The sequence below is a fragment of the Mauremys mutica genome, chromosome 1 (assembly GCF_020497125.1).
Source record: "Mauremys mutica isolate MM-2020 ecotype Southern chromosome 1, ASM2049712v1, whole genome shotgun sequence".
Taxonomy (NCBI): Eukaryota; Metazoa; Chordata; order Testudines; family Geoemydidae; genus Mauremys; species Mauremys mutica.
Genome location: NC_059072.1, coordinates 257,876,042 through 257,902,046, shown reverse-complemented (window position 1 = coordinate 257,902,046; position 26,005 = coordinate 257,876,042). Strand labels below are relative to the sequence as shown.

The following is a 26,005-nucleotide window of genomic DNA, read 5'->3' as shown; positions in this document are numbered from 1 at the left end:
CAATTTGTAATCCACTATAACCCCCAGATCCCTTTCAGCAGTACTATTGCCTAGTCAGTCAATCCCCAATTTGTAATTGTTTGTGTGATTTTTTTCCCCTTCCTAATGTAGAGCTTTGAACTTGTCTTTATTAAATTTCATCTCATAGACTTTAAGGCCAGAAGAGACCACCATGATCATCCAGTCTGACCTCCTGCACATTGCAGGCCACAGTACCTCTTCCACCCACTCCTGTAATAGACCCATAACCTCTGGCTGATTTACTGAAGTCCTCAAATCATGATTTAAAGACTTCATGTAACAGAGATTCCACCATTTATACTAGTTTAAACCTGGAAGTGACCTGTGCTCTAGGTTGCAGAAATTTTGTTGAATTCAGACCAATTCTACAACTTGTTAAGGTCATTTTGAATTCTAATCCTGTCCTCCAAAGTGCTTGCAACCTGTCCCAGTTTGGTGTCATCCACAGATTTTATAAGGATACTCTTCAATCCATTATCCAAGCTATTAATGAAAGTATTGAATAATATGACAGACCCCTGCAGAACCCTACAATATACATGTTCCCTGTTTGATAGCAAATCCTTGATAGCTACTCTTTGAGTTCAGTTTTTCAACCAGTTGTTCCACTCACCTTATAGTTAATTTCAACTAAACCACATTTCCTTACTTTGCTTATGTAAATGGCATGTGGGACAATGTCAAAGCCTCACCAGAAAACAAAATATATCACATCTACTGCTTCCCTTCTATCCACTAGGCCAGTAACTCTGTCAAAGAAGGAAATTTGGTTCATTTGGCATGATTTCTGCTTGACAAACCCATGTTGGCTATTATTACAAGCTTTAGGTGATCTTTTAGATATGCTGGGTCCAAGCCATTGAGTACCTTGAAGATAAGGACCAAGAGTTTGAACGTGACTCAATGGAAAATCAGTATAGAACGCAGAGGACAGACTTGATGCACTTGTGGTAGCCTATGTTGGAGCATTATGTACTCAGAGTTTCTGAAGAATTAACGGTTCATGCCATCGCATTGCTATAGTCCAGCCAGGCCTGTATAACCAAGGTCAAGTCATCATGCTCCAGGATGATAGGCAGTCTATCAGTCATGTGGAGCTGGTAGAAAGTGTTACCCCTGGATCCTGCCCTGTGGGAGTTTAATGTAAGTAAGGAGTCCAAGACCACTCCTAAATTACAGTCTGATGAGGTCCTGAAGTTCCATAGCTGCCTAATGGACCTCACAGTCTGAACTTCCACCTCCCCCAAAGCAATGCAATCCCAAAATGTTTGTAGTGGAGGCTTCTTGCCCCCTTCAAGCTCTAACTAACGCTGGGAAGACCTGAATTTCTCAGGTGCCCTCCTGTTGTTTCTCAGAGCATCATTCTGTGTATTACCTTCCTGGGAACTTGCTAACTATAATCTGAAGCAACTGCTATTTCTTCTTCAATGGCTTCAGCATTCCCAATTGGCAACAATCTTACCACCAGTGGACAACTCCCAAAAGTAGGAATGCATAGGGGTGACTCTCAAAGAACAATAGTTTCTAGCAAATTAAATGTTAAATGTTTAATAGAAGTTGGAGCTAGCCTGATAGACTATAGTAGTTGTTTATATTTATTCCTAAATCACTGAAGAGACTGCACAGAAATGACACCAGATGATTTTGGTATTGCCAGAAGTTAACTGACAGCCAACATGGACATTTCAGTATGTTGGAGGGAAAAAAATGTATTCCTGAGTCAGTTAACACCTGGCTGTCATGGATATAAGGAAGTAAACCACGGTCATTCAGCTTCTCAAAAATCTGAAAAGAAAGTCAGCAGTTAAGCCCAAAGGAAATCAAGTCTAACTGTTTCCTGCCTCCCTGCTCCCAAGCCTCACTTTCAGAAAGAAAGCCATTATTTCTGAGAATAAGTTCCATAGTATTAAAGCATAAGGACACAGCCTGATTCATGAAATGAAGCATAATTTATTTCCCCCTAAATGTTTGTCATTACAGCATAGGAAACAGTGTGTTACAAGTACTGGTGATTGGCTAAAAACAAAACGTTTCAAGTCTCAATCCCTTTTTAGAGTATTTTTTGTTATATGAAGAGTGAAGAGACTGGAGCCAAAACAGCTCTCTGATATATTCTCATAAAATGATTCAGCTCTAATCCATCAGACATTATTTTGTCTTTTGCAATAGCTCTGCTGGAGACAGCACGGTATTTGAGAGAGAGAGAGAGATGCAGTTTCAAAGAATGAATTGCTGAAAAAAGGACCCAATGTCCACACTTACAATACAGAGTCTGCTTGCTGACTTTGTAACTTCTGAGTAGGTCAAGTGATGTATCAAAGGGAGTGGAAATTTCCTCGCTGTGTATAGGCATAATTTCCACTGGACAAAAATAATACATCTTTGGTTTAGAACTCTATTATATTTCCTTAAATTTATACATTTTATTTCACACACAGTTTAAAAAAAACATATTTCACCTTATAGAAGAATAGTGGACTGTTAGGTTTGTTTCTGTGTTAAGCTGTGTTAAGAGGACAATATTTTTGATTCACGCTGATCAGAAACCTGATAGTTCTTAACAATTCTTCCCATATCTGGAGATGAGCAAACTAAGATGATTAATAGGCACATTTATCCTTATTTAAGTGGATCTCTTAAAGTAGTTGAATGGGGGTTGATTTTAGTTTTGACTGCCTAAATAAGGCCTGATAGTGTTGGCATGTACAAGTGTTTGGCATCACTGAATTTTTAACTTATTAATCAATCAGATTCATATTTTCTATTCAATTTTGGTGGAACTGCAGTCACGTAATGACTCTGATTCTCGGGCAGTTCTGTTCAGGCCAGATTCCCTGTGCTGTCTATCTGTGTTAGAGTAGCAGTGCTGCAATGAATGCTGTGCAGCAACCATAAAACGGGGGCCAAAACATGGGCCAGGATCAGCATAATGGTTTTCAAGACACATCCCTTTCTTCCCCCGTTGTCCCCTTTTTCTTACTACACTGCCAGCAGGCTAGATGACTGGCATGTTGGCTCTGTGTCCTGTGCTGGCTGTATGACACCAGTGGGTTCATCTGTGGAATGATTACAATCATGGTGTTAGGGCCAAATTATGTCACACTTGTGGCACAAAGCAGCCATACAGCCCTGAAGTATCTGTCCCAACCTCTCTACTTAAGGAAAAAATTGTGATAGTGATTTTGATTGCTAATGACAGCATTAGAGACGAAGTCAAAGCTTGGCACTGTCAGTGGGAATGTTTTGCACTGAAATCCTTACCATAATAACTATTATGTTTTATATATACAATGAGAAACTTTCAGTGTAAATGACTTTAAAGGAAAACAAGAAAAAGGAGGAGAGGAGTTTCGGTGAGAGTACAGTGGGCCCAATTCTCCACTGCCTTGCACCTTTTCCAGTCATTTACACTTGTGAAAAATGGATGTATAATTCTTTCAGATCAGAATGGAATCATTTTATAACTACTTTTCACTCCCTTTGCACATGACTGCACAAGATGCAAGACAGTGCATGTATGGATCCAATGTTTATATCTTCTGTAACAGTTGTATCTAAATTGAACAGAAAATGGTGGCTGCTTATAGGAGACAAAAGACTTCCAGAAATGTAGAAGTGTAGTACCCAAAACACACAGTCAGAACAGTTACATACACAGCTTTAAGTCCATCACAATGCTCATTGTGACCAACACTCCAATCAACTCTCATCTCCGTTGACTTCTCCCCATATGTTTAGCTACTGCAGCCTAATGGCAACCCAACTTACTGGGAATAGACACCAGTGTCTATGCTCCTTGACTGAGACTGAGAAGGAGGTGTAGTGTCCAAAAATGCTTTACTTTTCTGCACCTCTCTTTAGAAATTTTTCATGGATGTGTAGTAAGAGGAGGCCCTAAGATATAAACCTTGGTATTAGAGGCCCGGTATGAGGCCTGAGGCCTGAACTAAAGTAATGGTTAAGACTTTGCTAACATAAAGCAAAGTGAAGCTATGAGCCAGAGGCAGGCCCTGCTCACAGAAGCTGGCAAGGAAAGGGCTGATACGTACCTAAAAGGTACTGAACATTTACATACTTATACATTTCACACAGATAATAAAGAACAGGCTGGCCCATTCCAATGACAGGGGCAAAAGGATAATATGATGAATAGAGTTGTTTTAATCGAACCAACATGTACAAGGTGAAAGGCGGCACCTTACTACGTGGAGGGGTTGTACCTCATACGTCAGGAGTGATGTGTAACTTGTTTGTATTTGTGTATAAGAATGCATCCCTGGGGCGGTGTCTTTGTCCAGCCGAAGGGGGAGTGAAAAGTCCCGCCACTGAGCCGGGTCCATTGCCAAAAGGCACTCTCTCGCAGTACGCCCGGTAGACTAAGTAATCTACGGGGACCCTGCACGGGTGTCCAAGGTCGCAATAAACCTAGCCGACGTGGCTTTGCATCTTACTGGACTCTGTGGTTATTGGGGGTTCTCGTCGGGTCTGCTGTGTCAGCTATCTGCGCAGAGCTGGGGCAGCACACAGAGGGAACTCACGCACGCAGCCGAGTGATATCAACATTGAAGAAAGCAGAGCACCACACCGGTACCGCTCTGACAACAGGATGTTTGTGTGGAACCAACTATTCATATACCAGTAAGCATAACCAAGACAATATTTATTAAAAAGAGAGGAAATTGAATTAAAAGAAAGAGTGCTTAATGTATCTAGGTTTACACTTCTAATGAGCAAAATAAATAGGCATTCTCAGATTAGTTACAAAGAAGACAGAGAAGTGAATGAATAGTTTGCATCTCATAAAAGCAGTTCTCTCCTCTGACCACTCTTTAGTCAGCCTGCTTGATGACCATCTGTTTTATCTAATCCATCCTTCTGGGTCGGCTTGCATGCCCAGACATGCTTCCTTTAATCCAGGCCAGCCACACCCCACCCCATACCAGTCTTATTCAGGTCTATATATGCACAATCTTGGTTCACTGCCTACTCTAGGAGATATGCACAGTCTTGGTTCACTGCCTACTCCAGGAGATGGCTCAGTGAGGACACAAAGTCCCTTAATGATGCTCATAGGTTGTCCTCTAAAGGTTCAGTGATCCGGCCCAGATGCTGCATCTCACAGAACAGCCTGTATACCTCTGCCCCAGCCAATTTCTGTATCATCTTTTCAGACAAACAGATTGGGGTTTTCTTCAACACAACACCCATCCCCCACATCTACATGCTAAATTTCTGTTGTGAATTAGGGACAGAGATCCATACCATCTGTCATAAACACTTCATCAGTAGTTGTTAAATAGTTAAATGCCCATGTTGCACTGAAGTTTATGTTGAAAGTAGCTGCATATGGTACTGAACATACAGTACTGATATTATCCTGTATACAAAACATGTTTAATTTGGAGCTAAGGTTTTTTGAGTACATTTCCTTTGAGTGCATAATCAATAAACAATAATATCTACCGGTACATTTTATTTTAACTTCAGTTTCTTTCTTTTCTTCTTTCAGGGAAGGTTTATAGTTACATTATAGTTGGTCTGTTTCTACCTCTTGCAGGGGTTTGACTACTGTTTCCCCTGATAAGCAAAACCCAAATATATAAGACCACCAATATTACCAATCTCACCAATAGAGAGTTTTGCCATTAACTCTCAATGGAGCCAGGATTTCATCCATTATATTTATAACCTCTTGGGTTTTTTACTGGCAGTGTTTTGACTGTGGCTCTTGCATTAGATTTATATTTGTCTTTCATCTTGTACTATTAGATCCTTTTATAAGGCGTAAATGTTTATTTTCCATCTTTTGTGATAGCTAATGGTTTTTAATTTACGTCAAAACAATCCATTCAATGATTCACTTGTTTGTTTGTTTTTTAATCAGCAAGGATTTATACGTACATGCTGGAGAAGTCCCGTGTTGTCATGCAGCCTCTCAACCAGAGCAATTTTCTTGTTTTTTACTTGTTGATGGATGGGCTGTCCGCTGAAGAAAAGTACGGCCTGTACCTCAGTAATTTGTCTGCACACAGGTAGGAGACCAATTTCATGTTTGCTATGGAGCTAATATAATCTTTTTTTTGTATTTAATGCCTTGATCCTCAGAGGTGCTGAGAACCTTCACCTTCTGTTGAACAGAGAGTCCTAATTTTGAAAAGATGTTTGCTTAAAATTATTGTTCTTTTTTAAGTGATTGTCCACATGGATTTCATTCTCAGTGTACATGCAACCCAGGCACATGAGATCAGATTCTTTTGGCAGGAAGTTTCTCTGGGGGCCCTAGATTTTTTTGAAAAAAAAAGGATAACCATTTCTAGAGCTGTTTGTCACAGACCAGAACAAGAAATGCTAGTGTTCTGCTCCAGAGAGGCCTCCAGCAAGGGATCCCTGTCAGATGTCTTTCTCCTCTGGACACTGGGACTGATGTATGCCTTACCTTGATCCTCATGTTACCAAGAGTCTTGAAGAAGCTGAGGCAAGATGCAGGATCTATGAACATGAGAGTCCCAGCATGGGCCAGGCAGTTATGGTATTCAGATCTGGTGAAGCGCTCAGCGCAGCCCCATGTCATTTTACTTGCTTTGCTCAACATAGTCTCACAGCACAACAGTCAGATCTGACATTCCAAACATCTGACAGTCTGGATGCTGGCTGGCTAACAGGCATCAAAAGAAGATGTTCAGTGGAAGTTCAGAACATTCTGCTCCAAAGCAGGAAAGTCTCAGCTAGACTGACTAAGGGCTTGTCTACATGGAAAGTTGCTGTGCAGCAAGCCAAAGTGTGAATCTACAACACAAGAGCTTGCCACACAATAATGTTCTCTGAGGATACTGCTACACTGCCAGACTGCACTCCAGGACTTTCAGTGCACTGTAGCAGTGTCCACATGGAATGTTACTGTGAGGCAAACTGGTGCACTATAGATTCACACCCTGTCTTGATACGAAGTAATCTGACTTGTAGAGAACCCAAGCCAGGTGATCATCTTAGCACCAGCTGTTACCCTCAACAACACCCTCTATCGGACTATTTTCGCTCTATTGGACTATTTATTAGTCCTGAAACAACCTGGACTTTCTGTTAGTTCCATAAGATTCATATGGGAGCAACATCTGCACATTGTTCTCCTATCCAGGGTCTCCTATTTTCTCACCCTTCAGTGACTAGATTCATGACAGGCTTTATTCATGTTTTTTTTTCTCTCCTGGTTTGGGATCCCCCTTCTTCTTGGCACCTCAGTATAGTATTAACAGGATTGATGGGTACCAGCTTTGAGTCCTTAACAAACCTATTCCCTCTACCACGTATTGGTGAAGACTGCCTTTTTAGTAGCCATTACATCAGCTCAAATGGTAAGGGAGATACAGGCCCTCATGGCAGTGTTTCCCTTATGCAGTGTTTCATAAGGGGCACATGCACATCAAGAGTGGAATCTATGTGAATAACACAACTTGAAGAATCACAGTTACTCTAGGCTAAGTAACTGTTCCTCCCCTCACTCCTTAAATTGGTCTTCTGTTCAGAGCTTCAACTAGATAACAGCAAAATAAAAAATAAAAAAGAACAATAATAATTAAAATAATCAGAAATGGATCCTTTGATATCTCAGTGTTTGAATGTTTCCTTGGCATTTTCTGTCAATTTGTGCATCTTCCATACTGGCTGACACTTGAAGAAAACAACTGTCCTAGATTTTCAGGCCTGTAAAGAGGCTGATGATATCATTTTGATTTCTGGTGGAAAACCTTTATCTACACTGATTTTTTTAAGCACAAATATTTATGGTAGCACTGCTTGGTAGCACCGTCAGTTCCTTACTCTTTTGGTATTTAAATATGTTGCCACAGTTTCAGATAGAATAATCTACTACTGCAACTTTGAAACAAACCTGGGGCTACATTGCTTCCCTAAAAAGATAATTTTAAAGGGGAAAAATCAGTTAAATTTGTCTTCTAATTTTTTTCTTGTAAACCCTTTGAAGGCTTTGAAGACCAAAATGATTATTTTGGTGAGCTCCAGAGCAATAATTTATTCCTCATTTGCAAAAATTGTTTGGAATCACTGAGTTTATTCAGAAAATAGCACAGTTTGAAGTTATTTTGCAAGGAGTTCCAACAAGAAACAACTCAGCAAAGACCTGGGATAATTAGATTCCTATGAACAAAGATGTTATCTCACCAAATAGTTGATCAATATTCAAAAAGAACAAAGTAATATTTCTATATAGATACTTGTGTAATGCACACACCTTCTGGGTATGGTGTTCTGTCCCATCTAGTGGCACCCAGACCACTTAGAGAAAGTTAAATGAGTCTGCTCTACAGCCTTAGCTAAGAGCCAGTTGGCTTTTAGCTCATGCAGTAGAGGCTCATGCATTGAGGTCCCAGGTTCAATTCCACCTGCTGCCGACTGGGGTCTGTCAGAGTTATACTTGTACATTGTAATTCCAGTTCCAGAAGTAATTTATAGCAGAATATATACAGAAAGTTACTTCTATTGATAAAGCTTTGCTTTAGTTATATACAGTAGATTGTAGTTTGCACTGTTAAGAAACATTTTGCTCAGTATTGTGCTTTTGTTACACACGAGTAGTTCAGTTAGCCAGGTTCATCATTGTTGGCAGAGTTACACCAGAAATGAATTTGACATCATGAGACTATTTGCATGAGTAAGGCAAGCAGGATTTGGCCCATCATCAACTTCTTCTGTCTGACTAATACTTTGATGAGATCATATCATTCTGGTAAGACCAATGATTGAATCTGTCATTTTTAATTTAAACATGTGTAAGCATGACTTTGAAACTGAATTTTAGTTCATGCTCAGCTGGTTGAAATGGTTTGTGTCTGACTTTTGTTCCTTTCTTAACTTGTTTAAAATTGCAGCCATGAGAGTGAAAACTGAACAGTCTCAAGATTATCCATGGTTTGTTAAGGTCACTGGCTACGCCTTTGTTCCCATTGAGATTTGATCAAGCATGTTGAGTAGAAAAGGATTTAAAACAGCTCTTATTTGTTCTTGGTTTTCAGTATAAAAATGAACATTTTTATTTAAAGAAATAAAAATTATTATTAATAATAATTTATTTTAAGCTCCATCTGGCATGGATGACATGTTGTTGTCCCTTCTCTGAGAAGTTGACTTCTGAGATTAATAGATAGTACAAACAAGAGACCCTGGGGTGAAATGAGAGTTTTGCCATTGATTTCAACTGGGCCAGAATCTCATGCCAAATGACTAGAGAAGAGATTGGCTATGAACCAGCTTTTAAGTATTGTAGATTTTCACTTCTTTAAAATATATATATATATATTTCTAACACTTTCTCCTTTAACTCTCTTGCTACAATTGATGGAGTGCTGTTGAAAGGTTCATGAAAGATGTGTTTTTAGGGATGGCTTTGAATGATGGTAATTTTGTTCGGAAGGGGAGACTGTTCCAGTCACAGGTTGCTACATGTCAGAAGGTACAAAGCTGAGCGTAGAAGGAGATAAAAGAAGCAGGAAGGAAGACCTGACACAGTGGAAAAAGTGAGATAAGGAGTCAGAACAATAAGAGCTGTGATGTAGCCAGGGCTGGAATTATGCACCAGTTTAAGTGTCAGGGCTGGGAACTTGGAAATGATGCATAGATGAATGGAAGCTAATGAATAGATTAGAATAGATTAGAATAGAGTGATGCTGTGGTCAGCTAGTGAGGAAGATGATTTTGGCATTCACATTTTTGATGGATTGAGTGGGTGGGAATTAAGAGAGAAACGGGAGGCAAGATTTGAGAAGACTTCCATAGGTAATGTCAGAGATGACAAATGCATGGACAAGGATTTTATAGGCAAGAATGCTGGTGAAAAACAATTTCTGGAAATGAAAAGAAAGAACTGTGGAAACAGTTTGGAATGGGGAGGAGAAGAAATAGAGAAGGCAAGTATGACACTGAGATTGTGAGCCTAGGTGATGGAGATGAAAGTGTAACTAATGGCAGTGATAGAAAAGGGAGGGACAAATAAGGGGGAAAATAAATTCGGTTTTCAACCAGATAACTTTCAACTGGTGGCAGAATGTCTATGCTGAGATATTGGCAATAGTATTGGAGATGCAAGACTGAACAGAGAGGGGAGTCAAGAGTGAAGAGAGATTCTCAAGATGGTGCTACTGGGTGAATAAAGGATGTTTGAATAACCTTAACTACTTATCTGCATGCATTTGAATTAGGGGAGTGGGTTGTATTTGGAATTTCCAGGCTCTGTATTGGTTTTGTGTGTTTTAAAAGAACTATAGAAGTTTATTAAGGTTTTTAATGAAAATAAATGATAAATGGTTTAAAGGTTAATTTCAGGTTAAATTTTTTTGTGTTTGCTTTTGTGGCTGGGTATGGATTGAATTTAGATTTATTAAGGAAGTTATTGTACTGTGAATTAAAATAAATGTATGCTAATTATTGTTTGTGTTTCTTTTCTAGTGCTATAGATGTGCATGAGCCTTTACAATCTCATAGTTAAGACAAGTATCAGAGGGGTAGCCGTGTTAGTCTGGATCTGTAAAAGCAGCAAAGAATCCTGTGGCACCTTATAGACTAACAGACGTCTCCAAAACGTCTGTTAGTCTATAAGGTGCCACAGGATTCTTTGCTGCTTTTATAGTTAAGACGGGTCCTTTCTCTGAGAGACATGTAAGCTACATTGGACATTTACAGAACAAAGAGACATGGTGTGGGGGCAGATCAGCATGTATTTGATCTGCAGTGGAAATCTTGGTGAAGGAAGTGTGTTCTAAGCAGCGGCGGCTCAAGGCACCAGCGCCCCAAGCGCATGCCTGGGGCGGCAAGCCGTGGCGGGCGGCCTGTGGTCCCTGCAAGGGCGGCAGTCAGGTAGCCTTCAGCGGCATGCCCAGCAGTCCCGCGGATTCGGCAGCAATTCGGTGGCGGGTACACCAAAGTCGTGGGACCGGGGACCTCCCGCAGGCAAACCGCCGAAGGCAGCCTGCCAGCCGTGCTTGGGGCGGCAAAAAAGTTAGAGCCACCCCTAGTTCTAAGAAGAGAAGGGAGAAAGTTTGGCTCATACTGAGGGCAAAAAGGTCTGATCATTGAGGATAAAAAAAAGGGCATTAAGGCCTGTAAATAAGCTTGAAACAGGGTGTATATAATCATGCACTATGATTTAGATAGAGTCAGAGCTGATTATAGAGTAGGGATCGGCAGCCTTTGGCCCACGGCCCACCAGGGTAAGCACCCTGGTGGGCCGGTCTGGTTTGTTTACCTGCTGCATCCACAGGTTTGGCCGATCGCGGCTCCCATTGTCCATGGTTCCCGAATCCCCCATTGGCCTGGAGCGGCGAATTGCAGCCAGAGGAAGCTGCGATCGACTAAGCCTGCGGACGTGGCAGGTAAACAAATCGGCCTGGCCCACTAGAGGGCTTACCCTGGTGGATCACGTGCCAAAGGTTGCCAATCCCTGGCCTAACCAGTATTTCCTCTTATGCTTTTTGGTGCCTTTAAGAAAATCTCACATTAACTGCATGTATAAAGTAGCTACTGTAATGAAGTAATTGGATTAGTCATTAAAATCTGAATTGATCAGCACTTCTTTGCTCGATCACTGAGAATATCATTCTTCCAATTTAAATGATAAACTTCATTTGTCAGAAAGGACAGTGAAAAAGCAGTGATGGAAAGAGAGTGGCTTAGAAAAGAGCACAAGAGACTGTTTTCAAAGTGCACTGTTTTAGATGACTGAAGGCACTAATGTCTTATGCCTCAGAATTTGTGTGTGTATTCGGCACCCCTCTTTTCTAAAAAATACTAGAACAATGTGAAGTTAAGTGGTGATTATTCTAGAATTGCCCATAAGGATCCCTATTCATGGGATAAGTGCAACCCTATAGCACACAAATTTGGAATCTTCTAGAAGGCAGTGCTTTTGGAGCCACTCAACGCAACTTTCCATGATGCAGGACATTCTGAGGGTATAAAAAGTGGCCATCCTTCAGTTTTTGACTGCTAAGGGTACAGCAAGCAAGCAAAGCACTACCCTAAAAATCCTTTTTTCTAATAACTCTTTTGACTTTAAGCATTTAACAAACAAACAAACTCTTTGTAATAGTCTGCTCCAACCCGCTTTTTTCCTGCATTAAATTGCATAAATCACTTGTTAACCCACCCTACACTTGAACATCAACCAGCCCTCCTAGTTTTGTGTCCGCTTCCATTTTGTGTGTCTTGCTGCATGTCCCATGATTCAGGTGGACCCACTGCTGTTGCCTACACTATTTGTCACTTCCCTCGTCCCTGATTTGAATCTTAGGTAACTGATCATTTTTATCCACCTTAGAACTTTGCCAACAATATAGTATTTTTTAACCTTATGTCTTAGTCTGAGATGTGTGTATCATTAAGATTAATGTTTTTAGCAGGTTTTGCCTGAACTAATAACATGAATAAACCCAAGTACACCTAATATTTCAACCAAGATAAGAATTATTTTTAAAGTAATGTGACTTGTGTGGGCAGATGTACAGAAGCAATTGTTGAAATCACATCATACCCCATTATCCTGAAGCAGCATACATCTTTATCTACAAAATGTCCATTAGAAATTTCATTTTAAAAGTGAGATATCACTGGAATCATTCTACAAATTATTCCAACTTGACTGGAATTATTTTAGAGCACTGTGTTAAAAAGTCTTCTCTTTGACTTTGTGTCCAAGATAAATGGAATTTCTGACTCCAGTCTAATGAAAAATGTAGGTTTTATTATTAGTTTATTAAACTATTATTATGTGGAGTTTTTTTTATACAGTGCTACCTATGAACATTATGTGTTACAGTTGGAATTAAGGATGAAGGTTCTGTATCTCAGAGAATTAAAGATTTTTATGCGACTTTATAGGTTTCACAATTTGCTGTTTCTTCCTTTGTATAATTTAATGCTGTAGAGTCTCACTATTTTCACTCATGCTGATTTCATTTCAGTGTAGCCTCATTGTCCTTAGTGGAATTATTGCTGATTTATACAGGTGTTTTGGGGAAGAAAATCAGTCTTCCTTCCTTCCTTTTTCTTTCTTTCTGTGTGACTCAGTTTAAAGAGCAACATGTGTTTTCTTAACTAAAGATCACTGTATTTTACTGGTGGATACACCCTTGAAGCTACACTAGCACAAACAGTGTTTTATATATAGTGTACATATTATATACATGTTTACTAGATATAATATATATTCTGCATCTATTTTTGATAGAATTGTCTCTTCCCCAGCTCTGCTCCTTTTTTCATAGTCTCTCTTCTTAAGTTGAATACCAACATTCAAGTTCTGACTGAACTTTCAAGCCCCCAATTATTTGTTTCTGTCTGAAATCAGGCAAACTAAGTTTTCCTAGTCCTCATTAGAATACACATAATTAAGGCTCTGCATCTGTTATGGAGGTCGCGTAAGTCACAGATTCTGTGACTTTCCGTGACCTCTGTGACTTCTGTGGGGGCCAGTGTGGCTGATCCTAGGGCCACCCAAGCATCTGGCTCCAGGGCCGGCTACTCAGGTGGCCCCGGGGACAGACACACCAGCCGCTGCTCTGGCAGCCCCCAGCAGCAGTGCCAGGGTGGCTGGAGCAGCCGCAGTCCGTGGCCCTGAGCAGTGATCCCCGGGAAGCCGGCTGGAGTAGCCGCAGTCCACTGGCCCCAGCAGTTGGTGGCACTAGCCCCGGGATCCCTCTCCCATTGGCAGTCCCTGCGGCCCCCCAGTAGCAACCCCCCATGCCTCCCAGTGCCCCACCCCAAGATTTAATCACAGGTATTTTTAGTATAAGTCATGGACAGGTCACAAGCTATGAATTCTCATTTATTGCCTGTGACCTGTCCATGACTTTTACTAAATCATGTGACTAAATCATAGCCTTACACATAACACAGCCCCTTCCCCAAAGAGTTTGCAATGCATTAACAGTTACAGTACAGTGTGATGATACAAATCACAACAGTGGAATTAGATATGTTTATTAGCACCCATAGGCTTTGCACAGCAGGTGGAGTTTTAAGATTGATTTGAAATATGGCAAAAGTTTTAAGTGTTGGGGGCAGCAATGGAAGAAGTCACAGAAGAACAAGTACGCAGTATTTTGGAGCAAGTGGGAATGAACCTCCAGTCTCTAACTGCAGATCGAGAGACTCATGCTAGCACTCTAAAAAATAGTTATACTGATAGTCCTTTGAACTTGTGGCTCAGGCTGGAACTCTACCTCTGAAGCCTAGGAAGGAGGGTGGGCTTCAGAGCCGGAGCTCCAGATCATGCCACAGCTTCAAAGTGCTGTCTATGCAGCTATTTTTAGATGGCTGGAAGGCTTGCTCCTGCTAGCTCCCAAATGCTGTGGGGATGTTAAGATCTGGAGCTTTCATTGTTCTCATTATAAGAAGAGTTCTGATTTTTTCTGAAAACCCTCCCTCCCCCCCCCCCATTGCCAGGTTTTTGTTTGGTTGGGCAGAGCATTGGAAACAACAGGAGTGAGGCAGGAAGAATTTAGATCAGAGAGATAGTTGTAGGTGTCAATGGAGTTGTGCCATGCTTTATAGGTGGGAATGAGAAATTTGAACTGAATACAGAGGAGGAGGAAGCAACAAAAGCAAGGAGGGAGAGACTATAAGGGAGAGAAAAAAGAGGAAGGATGTAAAAGAGGAGATTATACTAGTCAAGGTGCAAAATTACTAAGTCTAACTAAATAGAAAAAGCTAGCAATGCACTGGATGCATATACCTGCATATAACTTCATCTCTAATATTTGCAGTACCTGGTGCTCTGCTTTGGTGTGTGTAATTTGCACATATCCAAGCTAAGTAGCGTGCTCTCTCTGGAAAGATAAGAAAACATTGCAAATGGTATTTCTATGTACACCAGTTGCCCAAAAGTTAGTTTCACAGAGAGCGCTCATTATAACTCAGAATTAAGCTACTAACAATGTACAGCTTGAAATCACCAATATTTTTTCAAATATAACTATTTTTAAAAACTTCCAGCCTAAATTTTCAAAAGTGCTGAGTGATTTTGGTTGCCTCCACTTTGAGACATTTAAAAGGGACCTTTTCAGATGATGTTGAGCACACATTTGGCAAAAATCAGCCTTCATTAAGACCTCTCAAATTGGGCATCTAAAATGCATCAGTCAATTAAGAAAATTTAGGTGGCAATGTACATATATTAAGAAGCAGTTGACCTTGTTAATCTCACCCAAAATATTTCTTGATCAACCAAAAAATAACTGAAGAAAACAAAACAATGTCCCTAGTTCTTGTGAACACCTTAGCCAAACTTTAAAAAAAAATGTGCAGAGAAATTTCAGAAAATACATGTATAAAATGGAAGTGTTGTTAACATTTTTTCCCTTTCCTATTGTAGCTCCTTATTACATTCTTTTCCAAAATATAGCCTTCATTAACCACTTGGAGCTTTGTCGTCAAACATCTCACATATTCTCTTCCTTTACTCCTTCCTCCAGAGGCAATGCTTCATCCCAGCAATTGGCCAGTGGATATGATGTATTTGTTATTCCATGTAACAATAATCACGATTAACTCATTTGGCATTGTTGGGGTTATGGCAGTGAAAATGTATTTTATGTTGTATTAATAAATATCTTCATATAGTAAAGTGCTATTAATTGACAATACTAATTGTATCTGCATTTGGCAGAAATATGAACATTTTTACACTGGTATTTTTAGATGTGTGGAGACATCTATAAACATAACTAATTTTAACAAAGTTTGGGCTTTTTTGTACCTTATATTGATCTTCTGAAAGTGATTAAGCGTCAGTTCACCGAATTCCCACTTATGCATGTGCTTAAGTCCATTTCTATTCAGCAGAACATCTCAATATGCACTTAAATGCTTTCTTGAGTCACGGTAATCAGCAGAATCAGGCCCCTAAGTGGCATATTTGTGTACAAGTAGTTTAATATTTTAATATTTACTTCCCAAACCTTCACCAAGAGTTGGCATTTAATCCGCTCTTCTTTTTTCAGCCCTCCATTTGTGTGTGCTCCAGTATCTAGGTAAATTTGAAGATGTACTTTGAAGAGCCAAATTTAGGTACCAAACTCTGGAATTTGTTTTTCCAGTACTGCACAGGTCATTACATACACTCATCTGCCATCATTTTTGCATAATACCCTGGCGATTAAAACTATGATTATGATCAAAACAGGATTAAGATGCTAATAGGCTCTCCTTGAGCTACTGCTGAGCAGCTGAGTGAAGCTGATAATCAGGCCCAGCGAGAGGAGATGCAGGCCCATTATTTTCTTAAGTGATCTCCCATATTTTCTGTATGACTTGCACATATCACTGACTGTGTCTGTCTGCTCACTTTCCAGTAAACTCATGACTGTATAGTTATATGTATTACAATAACAGTAGGGGCTCTATTCATTGCCAGAACCCCATTGCACTGTGTGCTGTACAAACACAGAGCAAAAAGACAGTAATACCTAGTATTAAAATTAAAGATAACATATATCTCCCTGAAAAGTTACCTAATAATCCTCTATAGGCCTGTGAGATACATATTGGTGGTGAAGTCCTAGAAGAAAAGTCGATGGATCATGGCATTACTCTATTGAGGAAAGGCATAAACACTTTACATTGGGTATTATGGGTCAGCTTTTCAGAATTAAGCATGTGCCATTGTGTGCATACATTTGTATGTGTCTAACTTATTTGCAAAGATGGCCATGCACTAGGTCAGTCATGCTCCTAACTAACCATTTGCACAAGCTGATGCCTCATATGCAGCTCCTTCATGAAGCCATGAGTATGGGCATGTACCTGGCATGGTTCACCCCCATCCCTGATGCCTGTCCATTTTGCGATGTGAGGGAGACCCTGGCACATGCCTGTCTGGAATGCACCAGGTTGCAGCCCCTATTCTGGCTCCTCCAGCACCTGCTGTTGAGGTTCTGGCTGCACTTTTCCCCACACCTCTTCATGTGACCCCACAAAGTTGCAAGACCTCCTCGTCAGCCTCCTCCTGGAACCAGCCAAAGTAATCATTTACAATGCCAGGAGGAGGATGCTAGAGAGGGAGGTGCTCTGTAACTGTGGGGCCTATTTCTGTTCCTCCCTTGTCTCACGTATCCAGGCAGAGTTCCTCTGAGCGGCATCCACTGGCTCCCTAGACAGTTTTGAGGAGCAGTGGGTGCTGTCTGGGGTTCTCTGCTCAGTGTCCCTCACTGGATCCCTAATTTTTAACCTTTGATCTCCACTCCTGACCCTGTTGCTCTTTAGTTGTCCCCCATATTCATTTGGATCCTGGGACCAGTCCAGTGACTCCTCTCACAAAGCTGGGGGAGGAGCTTTTAGACAAGCTTTTAGCTTGTGCCTGATATGCACTGATATCACATAGTGTATTCAGATACTTTTAAACTAGGGTCACATAAATATATGTGCATAGTGCCATACACCCAAACTTTGAAAATCTAGCCCTGAAAGCGGCAAGACTTTGTCTCATCCTTCTTCCAGTGATATATATTCCGTGTGTCAAGTAAGTGGTATATCAGCTTAAAGCTGAGGTACCTTAGCTTTGGTTCTTTGTTGTTGTTTTTTATTCCCTTAGTAATATTATATTTTTGCTACCTTGTTACCACTTTAATCTTGAAGAAGTCTTTAACAAATAATAGCTTTTTGGATAGGTGGAGCATTACTTTATATGAAGACCAAGAACAAACTTTATTAAACAAAGTCTATGTAGTAAATAACCCTGGGACTGGTTTGGAATCCTTGTCCTTGGTCCAAGTGGACTTCTCATTTGTCTGGCTTTCAGGATAAAAAATATAGAAATTCTGCTTTGTTTGAAAGTCTAAATCTGAAAATCTTATTCCCCTGGGTGTATTCCTTCATCTTATGTTAACAGTCCTTTCTTCATTGTATTATTCTTCATACATACAGACTGAACAGAGACAGTGCTATGTATAACACTCCCTTGCAGGTTCTAAGACGTACAGAAAATCATTTCTATTACCTCTCTTTTTTATAAGTATGTTTTGTCTCTCTCTCACTCTCAAAATTCTGAGGAGTTTAAGACATAGAACTACATGTAATGAACAAATGAACAGTTTTCTTTGGATTTAATTGTATTTATGGAGAGGTGTAGTGTAGTAGGTAGGGGAGCACAAAATCCCTATAGCTCTGCGTGTTTTCATCCCTTCTATAGTATCCTAAGAACTCAGGGAGCTTGTAATCTCTTGAGCTCTCTACTCTGTTGGTGACTTTTTGCTCTTCAAAATGAGGGAAATTCTGTTGGATCAGATACACAGTCTTTGTGTTTAATTACAAGATTTGCCACTAACTTTTCTATCCTATCACTTTGTAGCTTCTCACCCCTCTATGTCAGCATGTTTTGTTTCACTCCATACACATGCCAGCTGCTTCATTTGCCTTGGCATGGTATCATTTTCTATTTCTTTGATTGAGGGAGCCTTTGTTTCTCTCTCTTTCTCTCAGCATGATAGGGGAAACACATGCAGAAAATAAGAACAAGATAATCTGTCTGTGGCATAAAAACAAAGGGAGGGAGGTAAAAAACAGAAAATATGTTTAACTCAAGAGGGAGAAAACACAACTCAGTAATTAAGTTTAAAAAAAAAAAGAATTCTGTTCAAAGAACCAGTGCTTGTACTGATGCTAGGGTACACAGGGTAGACCATGTGTTTAACAGAACACTAAATATATAATGAAGTATTATTTGGAACTGGTTGATTGAAATAAAGGAAAAAAAGTACAAAAACAAATGTAACATGAACCAAATGTTTTTAGAATTTTGTTTTTTAGAAGATAGGTTTGAATATCGCATAACTTGAATTCTCTGGCCCAAATTTGGCACTTTGTAAGAGGTTGAAACTTCCCTGGAGGTCACTGGGAGTTAAACCCACTTATCCTGGGGCTAAATTTGGTCCTTAGTGTTGAAGAAATCAAGACATGAGAGTTATTCAGCAAGAGTGATATTTCAGACATACTTAGAATGGGTGTAGCAGCAAAGGTGCTTTTGGAGGCAAGAGGGATAGCATTGAGATTTACTTTACATTTAGTGTGAAAATACTACAAAAGCCACAACTTAACAGTAAATGTGATTGTTCATTTATAAAAATGTTAAAGCAGCTATTTTTGCCATTACTATAAGTACAAAATGTGTCCCTAAAAGTTATTTAGATGCTAACTGTCTCACATGTGGGGTCAATTCACATGTGGATTCAGCATCTGAACTACTTATATATTGTATCAGAGGGGTAGCCGTGTTAGTCTGGTTCTGTAAAAGCAGCAAAGAATCCTGTGGCACCTTATAGACTAACAGACATTTTGCAGCATGAGCTTTCGTGGGTGAATGCCCACTTCGTTGGATGCAAGAGTGGAAATTTCCAGGGGCAGGTAAATATAAGCAAGCAAGAAGCAAGCTAGAGATAACGAGGTTAGATCAATCAGGGAGGATGAGGCCCTGTTCTAGCAGTTGAGGTGTGAAAACCAAGAGAGGAGAAACTGGTTCTGTAGTTGGCAAGCCATTCACAGTCTTTGTTTAATCCTAAACTGATGGTGTCAAATTTGCAAATGAACTGAAGCTCAGCAGTTTCTCTTAGAAGTCTGGTCCTAAAGTTTTTTTGCTGGAGGATGGCTACCTTAAGATCTGCTATTGTGTGGCCAGGGAGCTTGAAGTGTTCTCCTACAGGTTTTTGTATATTGCCATTCCTAATATCTGATTTGTGTCCATTTATCCTTTCCCTTAGAGACTGTCCAGTTTGGCCAATGTACATAGCAGAAGGGCATTGCTGGCATATGATGGCATATATTACATTGGTGGATATGCAGGTGAATGAACCGATGATGGTGTGGCTGATCTGGTTAGGTCCTGTGATGGTGTTGCTGGTGTAGATATGGGGGCAGAGTTGGCATCGAGGTTTGTTGCATGGATTGGTTCCTGAGCTAGAGTTACTATGGTGCGGTGTGCAGTTACTGGTGAGAATATGCTTCAGGTTGGCAGGTTGTCTGTGGGCGAGGACTGGCCTGCCACCCAAGGCCTGTGAAAGTGTGGGATCATTGTCCAGGATGGGTTGTAGATCCCTGATGATGCGTTGGAGGGGCTTTAGCTGGGGACTGTATGTGATGGCCAGTGGAGTCCTGTTGGTTTCTTTCTTGGGTTTGTCACTTCAACCTCCCTGGCCACACAATAGCAGATCTTAAGGTGGCCATCCTCCAGCAAAAAAACTTTAGGACCAGATTTCTAAGAGAAACTGCTGAGCTTCAGTTCATTTGCAAATTTGACACCATCAGTTTAGGATTAAACAAAGACTGTGAATGGCTTGCCAACTACAGAACCAGTTTCTCCTCTCTTGGTTTTCACACCTCAACTGCTAGAACAGGGCCTCATCCTCCCTGATTGATCTAACCTCGTTATCTCTAGCTTGCTTCTTGCTTGCTTATATTTACCTGCCCCTGGAAATTTCCACTCTTGCATCCGACGAAGTGGGCATTCACCCACGAAAGCTCATGCTGCAAAACGTCTGTTAGTCTGTAAGGTGCCATAGGATTCTTTGCTGCTTATATATTGTATTGTGTCAAACCTAAGGCAATTTATATTATGAATAGTATTCTTAAAATAAGCATGATATAGTTATTTTAAATCAAATTCTAGTACGGAGTAGGTTGCTTAAGATACTGTTATTAGCATAAAAGGCCCCAGTCTTTGGGCCTTGCTGAGCTCCATAAAATCATAGAAGCATAGAAGATTAGGGTTGGAGGAGACCTCAGGAGGTCATCTAGTCCACAAGGGCACAGTGTTGACTTATATTCAGCTTTTCATCCATTGTAATCCCCAGGTCCTTTTCTGCAGAACTGCCAGTCGGTCCCCAGCCTGTAGAAGTGCATGGTATTCTTCCATCCTAAGTGCAGGACTCTGCACTTGTCCTTGTTGAACCTCATCAGATTTCTTTTGGCCCAATCCTCCAATTTGTCTAGGTTACGCTGCACCCTATCCCTACCCTCCACTGTATCTATCTCTCCCCCCAGCTTAGCAGCATCCACAAACTTGTTGAGGGTGCAATCCATCCCATCATCCAGTTCTTTAATGAAGATGTTGAATAACATCCACTTCCTACTGGATCAGGAGAGGGGGGATTTCTCACCATTATTTGCACTCACCCTATCTCCAGATCTGCAAAGATAATTTAGGACCATTGATTACGTTAGAAGAACCTCAGTGCTGCTCTAATATAAACTGAGTGAAGTCAGCCAGGATCACCATAGCACAGCATTCTCTGACCCTAACCGTTCCTCTGGGAACTCCCTTTCCCCATAATGCTATCTACACTGAGCTTTGGGTGCTGTGGCATAAAGACGGCTATGTCAGCTCTTTGCCATCCCCCTTGAATCCAGTTAAAATTGGCAAAGGATTTTATTTAGTCAGAATATAATTACCCAAGTTGGACTTTGGCCAGGTCTTAGGTTTACCAACCATATAGTTGTGAAAAAATGTTATGAGATTACTAAAACCACAAGTAGTTTTAGCTGTCTTCTAAACGATTGCACCTCCATCCGCCTTGCCCTTGTATGCTATTTCAGGGCATCAATTCAATACAGCCTCAGAGCATCACATACTGAATCATCATCACCTAGGTGTTCTTTGGAACTCCTCTATCCCAAATATTGACCCTGCTCATCTCTACTTATCTTGAGGTATCTAAATGGGACCACAGTACAATGTGCTATGGCTGTAGGCATTGTAATTTACCTTACTTCAGAACAAAATAAATCATATAAAACAGGACATTTAAGAGCAGACAGCAACATTCAACAGTCATAGCTTCAGTTCTCTTTGGCTCATAAGCAGAGGCAAAATGGCTCAGAATGCTGGGAATGCTTGAAGCGTCTTGGCACATAAAGAGCCTCTTAAGTCAGGCAAAAATACAAGTCCTTTTCCAGACGAGTACAGATGTCATTTGGGGCTCTGACTTGGGGAAGAAGCATATTGGGGAGAATATGGCTGGAAGGGGTGGAGACTGTTTTGGAGGAAGGCATGTCCGATGCTGTCTGTGCTTGTTAGTATGCCATCCTGGCCTGTGAGCTAGCTCTGTTGACAAGGCCTGTCGTTAGCTGATTTAAAAATTCTGAGTTTCTTGAACCCGGACAACATGGGAGAATGATGGGAAAAAGAAATAATTTATGCTGATTCTAATTTCCACAATGAACTGTTCAAATGAAACAGATTTCCCTAAAATCAGAAACTTAGTGGCAACGTATATGAAGGTTATTCTGTACTGAACAAGATAAGAGAATCGGGGACTAAAACATTGTACAGATGCCATCTGATGAACAACCAGCATTTGTCACAGCAATTATAGAGACACATAATTTATGGCTTATGACAAAGACTGGCATCTTTTAATTTCTGCTTTAATATTTGGGAAATGTCTATGTAATCAAATCATTGGGTATATGTCAGAATAGCACACTGGTGTGTTACAGCTTAATATTAAACTTCCACAGTAATTACAGTGTTTATTTTGACACCAGCTTACACGGATGCCAGATTCATGACTTGTTTTGCTTGGCTAAACTGGGGATTGCCAAGACCGAGACTAGTGCTAGACACATTGGGAAAAAAAACCTATGTTGTCTTGTCAGGTTAAAAATAAGTGATAAAAGATACTATTCAATAGGAAATATTAGCTAGACAGAGAAATAATCCATTAGAAAAAATGTGGAGGCTGCCTTTGTCAAAAAAATTCTCTGGTACTCAAAGGAGCACATAGGATATCTATAGCAATCCCCTCTGATTTGATGGGCTATTGAAGTTCAATGTTGCTCTTTCAGGAGCTCAGTAATGATTATCTTGGACATAATTTTTTATCTGCACATTGTCTGATGTACAAGCTGGTTAAGGACTGCTGTTGCTATAAGAAACCTGCCTGGACATCCTATTATTCTTTATAGTTGATTTTGTATGATTAGGGCCCTACCAAATTCACAGCCATGAAAAACATGTCACGGACTGTGAAATCTGGTCTTTTGTGTGCTTTTATCCTATTACCAGGGATCGGCAACCTTTGGCAAATGGTCCACCAGGGTAAGCCCCCGGTGGGCTGGGCCAGTTTGTTTATATGCCATGTCTGCAGGTTCGGCCGATCGCGGCTCCCACTGGCTGCGGTTCACCACTCCAGGCCAATGGGGGCTGTGGGAAGCGGTGGACAGCACATCCCTCGGCCTGTGCCACTGCTGCAGCCCCCATTGGCCTGGAACAGCAAACCGTGGCCAATGGGAGCTGCGATCGGCTGAATCTGCAATCGGCCGAACCTGCGGATGCGGCAGGGAAACAAACTGGCCTGGCCCACCAGGGAGCTTACCCTGGTGGGCCACGTGCCAAAGGTTGTCGATCCCTGCCCTATACTATACAGATTTCATGGGGGAAACCAGCGTTTCTCAAATTGGGGGTCCTGACCCAAAAGGGAATTGAAGGGAGAGTCACAAGTTATTTTAGAGGGTCATGGTACTGCCACCCTTACTTCTGTGCAGCCTTCAGAGCTGAGTGGCGGCTGTTGGCCAGGTGCCCAGCTCTGAAGGCTGCGCTACGCCAGCAGCAGCGCAGAAGTAAGGGTGTCAATACCATACCATGCCACCCTTACTGCTGCGCTGCTGCTGAAAGCGGCTCTGCCTTCAGAGCTGGAATCCCGGCCAGCAGCTGCCACTCTCCAGCTGTTCAGCTCTGTAGGCAGTCACAGTACCGCAACCCCCCTACAATAACCTTATGACACCCCCCCCCACACACAACTCCTTTTAGGTTCAGGACCCCTACAATTACAACACTATGAAATTTCAGATTTAAATAGCTGAAATCATGAAATTTACCATTTAAAAAATCTTATACTGTATATATGAGCTGTCCACTGTTCTCAGGTCACACACAAAAAAATCAAATTCACTATTAGAAATCTATTTATTTGTTACTGTCTCCTTACTACCCTGTGTACCCTGATGCAGACTGCCCTTCTGAGATCAGTTTGTTTTAATCAGCTGTAGGTATGTTTGCCATATTTCCACTTCTGAATTTCCTGTTTCAACAACCTTCCTGATTCAGGAAGGATATTAAAATGAGTGGAGCACCCTGAAAACTCATCTAACAAAAAAAGATTTACCCTAGTGAATGTTTATTTTTAAAACTATGTTATGAGATTAGGTTGATCTCAGTGGAGAGGAAATAAACTGGAATAATAGGAAACAAACTATCATATTATGTGGTTGTGGAGTTTATTGTGGAACCTATTTTGTAAACACGTAATTATAATATTCTCTCTTTTCTTCCCACTCATATAAGTGAAAGGGAAAGGGCTGTTATGAGGCATAATTTATTCTGTCCTCATCTTTCTTCTTCTGTGTGTCATTTTTTTTTCAAGAAAACAATGCAGCGTGAGCCAAACTTGGCCTCTCTACAGAATTATAGAGCACACCAAGTATCTATAGTGATCCTCTCTGATTTGTTTAGTTATTGAAGTTAAATTCTGTACTTTGAGGATCTCAGTCACGATTACCTCAGAATTAATTTTCTAATGTTCACAAAATACAAATCCCTGTATGTAAATACAGTATCAGTTGTAACAGTAAGACTCAACAGGGCATGCCTTTGGGAGTCTCTTTGTGCAGAAGCAGCAAAGAGTCCTGTGGCACCTTATAGACTAACAGACGTATTGGAGCATGAGGTTTCCTGGGTGAATACCCATTTCGTCTTTGTGCAGCTGTCAGTGCACCACTTGAGAAGAGTACCAACAAACTACCAAGCTTTGATTCAGGAATGTCTGTTCTCTTTTCTTCAGGTGTAAATCATTTGAAGTCAATGGGACTTAAGAACATGCTTCTTAAATGCTTTCCTGAATCAAGGTTCCAATGCATAACCTGAAATGGTTTATTTCTGATAGAATATAGCTCACTGATTATAGTATTTTGCCCTTTATATAAAATTATTTAAGGGTGGGCTGCTGCAAGAGGGGTGATTTAATGCCACAGATCCTTCTTCTATGAAAAGTAATTGTTTTGGAAGGTTAAAAAGCATCTTTAGCGTTAAGAAGAATTCTCCTTGCTTTGGGGGAAGAGGGGGTTTCCACTCAGAACTGGTGAGTTAATTAATTAATTACAATGAAAAAATATCATGTACAGGTTAAGTTTTGAGCCATATGCGGAGTTCATTATTTTTACTGATGTATTTACTAATGGTTCTGTTATGTTATCTGCTTGTTAGTGTGTGTAGTATGTGTACAATTATCAGATAGTATATGGATTGATTTAGAGTATAAGATCAGAAAAAGAATCCACTATAATTGTTCACTGAAGAAAGTTATGACTAGAGTATCCTACTCACTTTTTGACTTTTAGATGTAGTACACTAGATTTGACTGTTAGAAGCGTTATCCTAAATATTAAATAAGTAGTGAACTCTGAAGAAACCCCTAGAGCCTAATAAACTTAATTACATCTACTGGGTAACCTAATGAAAAAGAACAAATCTAAACAAAAAGTACAAAGTGACTCCAAGCTGAAAGAGAAAGTTCAACCGGTTTCTGAAACAATGCTGGACATGGATTGGTCCTGTCTGCACTTGCAGGCACTAACCTGTTTTCTGCACCTGCTGAGCAGCATTCATTGCATATTTCCTAGTGTGTATCAGGCTTTTGAGTAGGGCCAAAATGGAAAGCATATATTTACTATAAGCTTCAATTATATAAATCTGGAGTAATTGCATTCAAGTGTAAAACTGAATCACTAAAAGCAGGATTTGGTGTAATAATATAATGATTATAAAACTTCCATGGAAGTTAATAGGAGTTACATACAGTTGACAGAGAATCCTGTAGGATCTCTCGCTCGCTCTCTAATGCACATCATTCTGTGTTTTATTTCATAGATATAATCACACTTCAAAAGAAGATCATGATGCTGTGATCTGCTTCTGAAACAACATTACTTTTCT

The 26,005-nt window shown here is 40.5% G+C and overlaps 1 protein-coding gene across 1 annotated transcript in view; it reads left to right on the top strand.

The window, feature by feature from the left end:
* Positions 1-26,005, top strand: part of MYO16 (myosin XVI) — a 459,803-nt gene that overhangs the window by 235,654 nt on the left and 198,144 nt on the right. Inside the window, exon 17 of the mRNA XM_045008050.1 lies at positions 5,906-6,053. Within this exon, the coding sequence (XP_044863985.1) occupies positions 5,906-6,053 (148 nt within the window). The remainder of the gene's footprint in view (positions 1-5,905; positions 6,054-26,005) is intronic.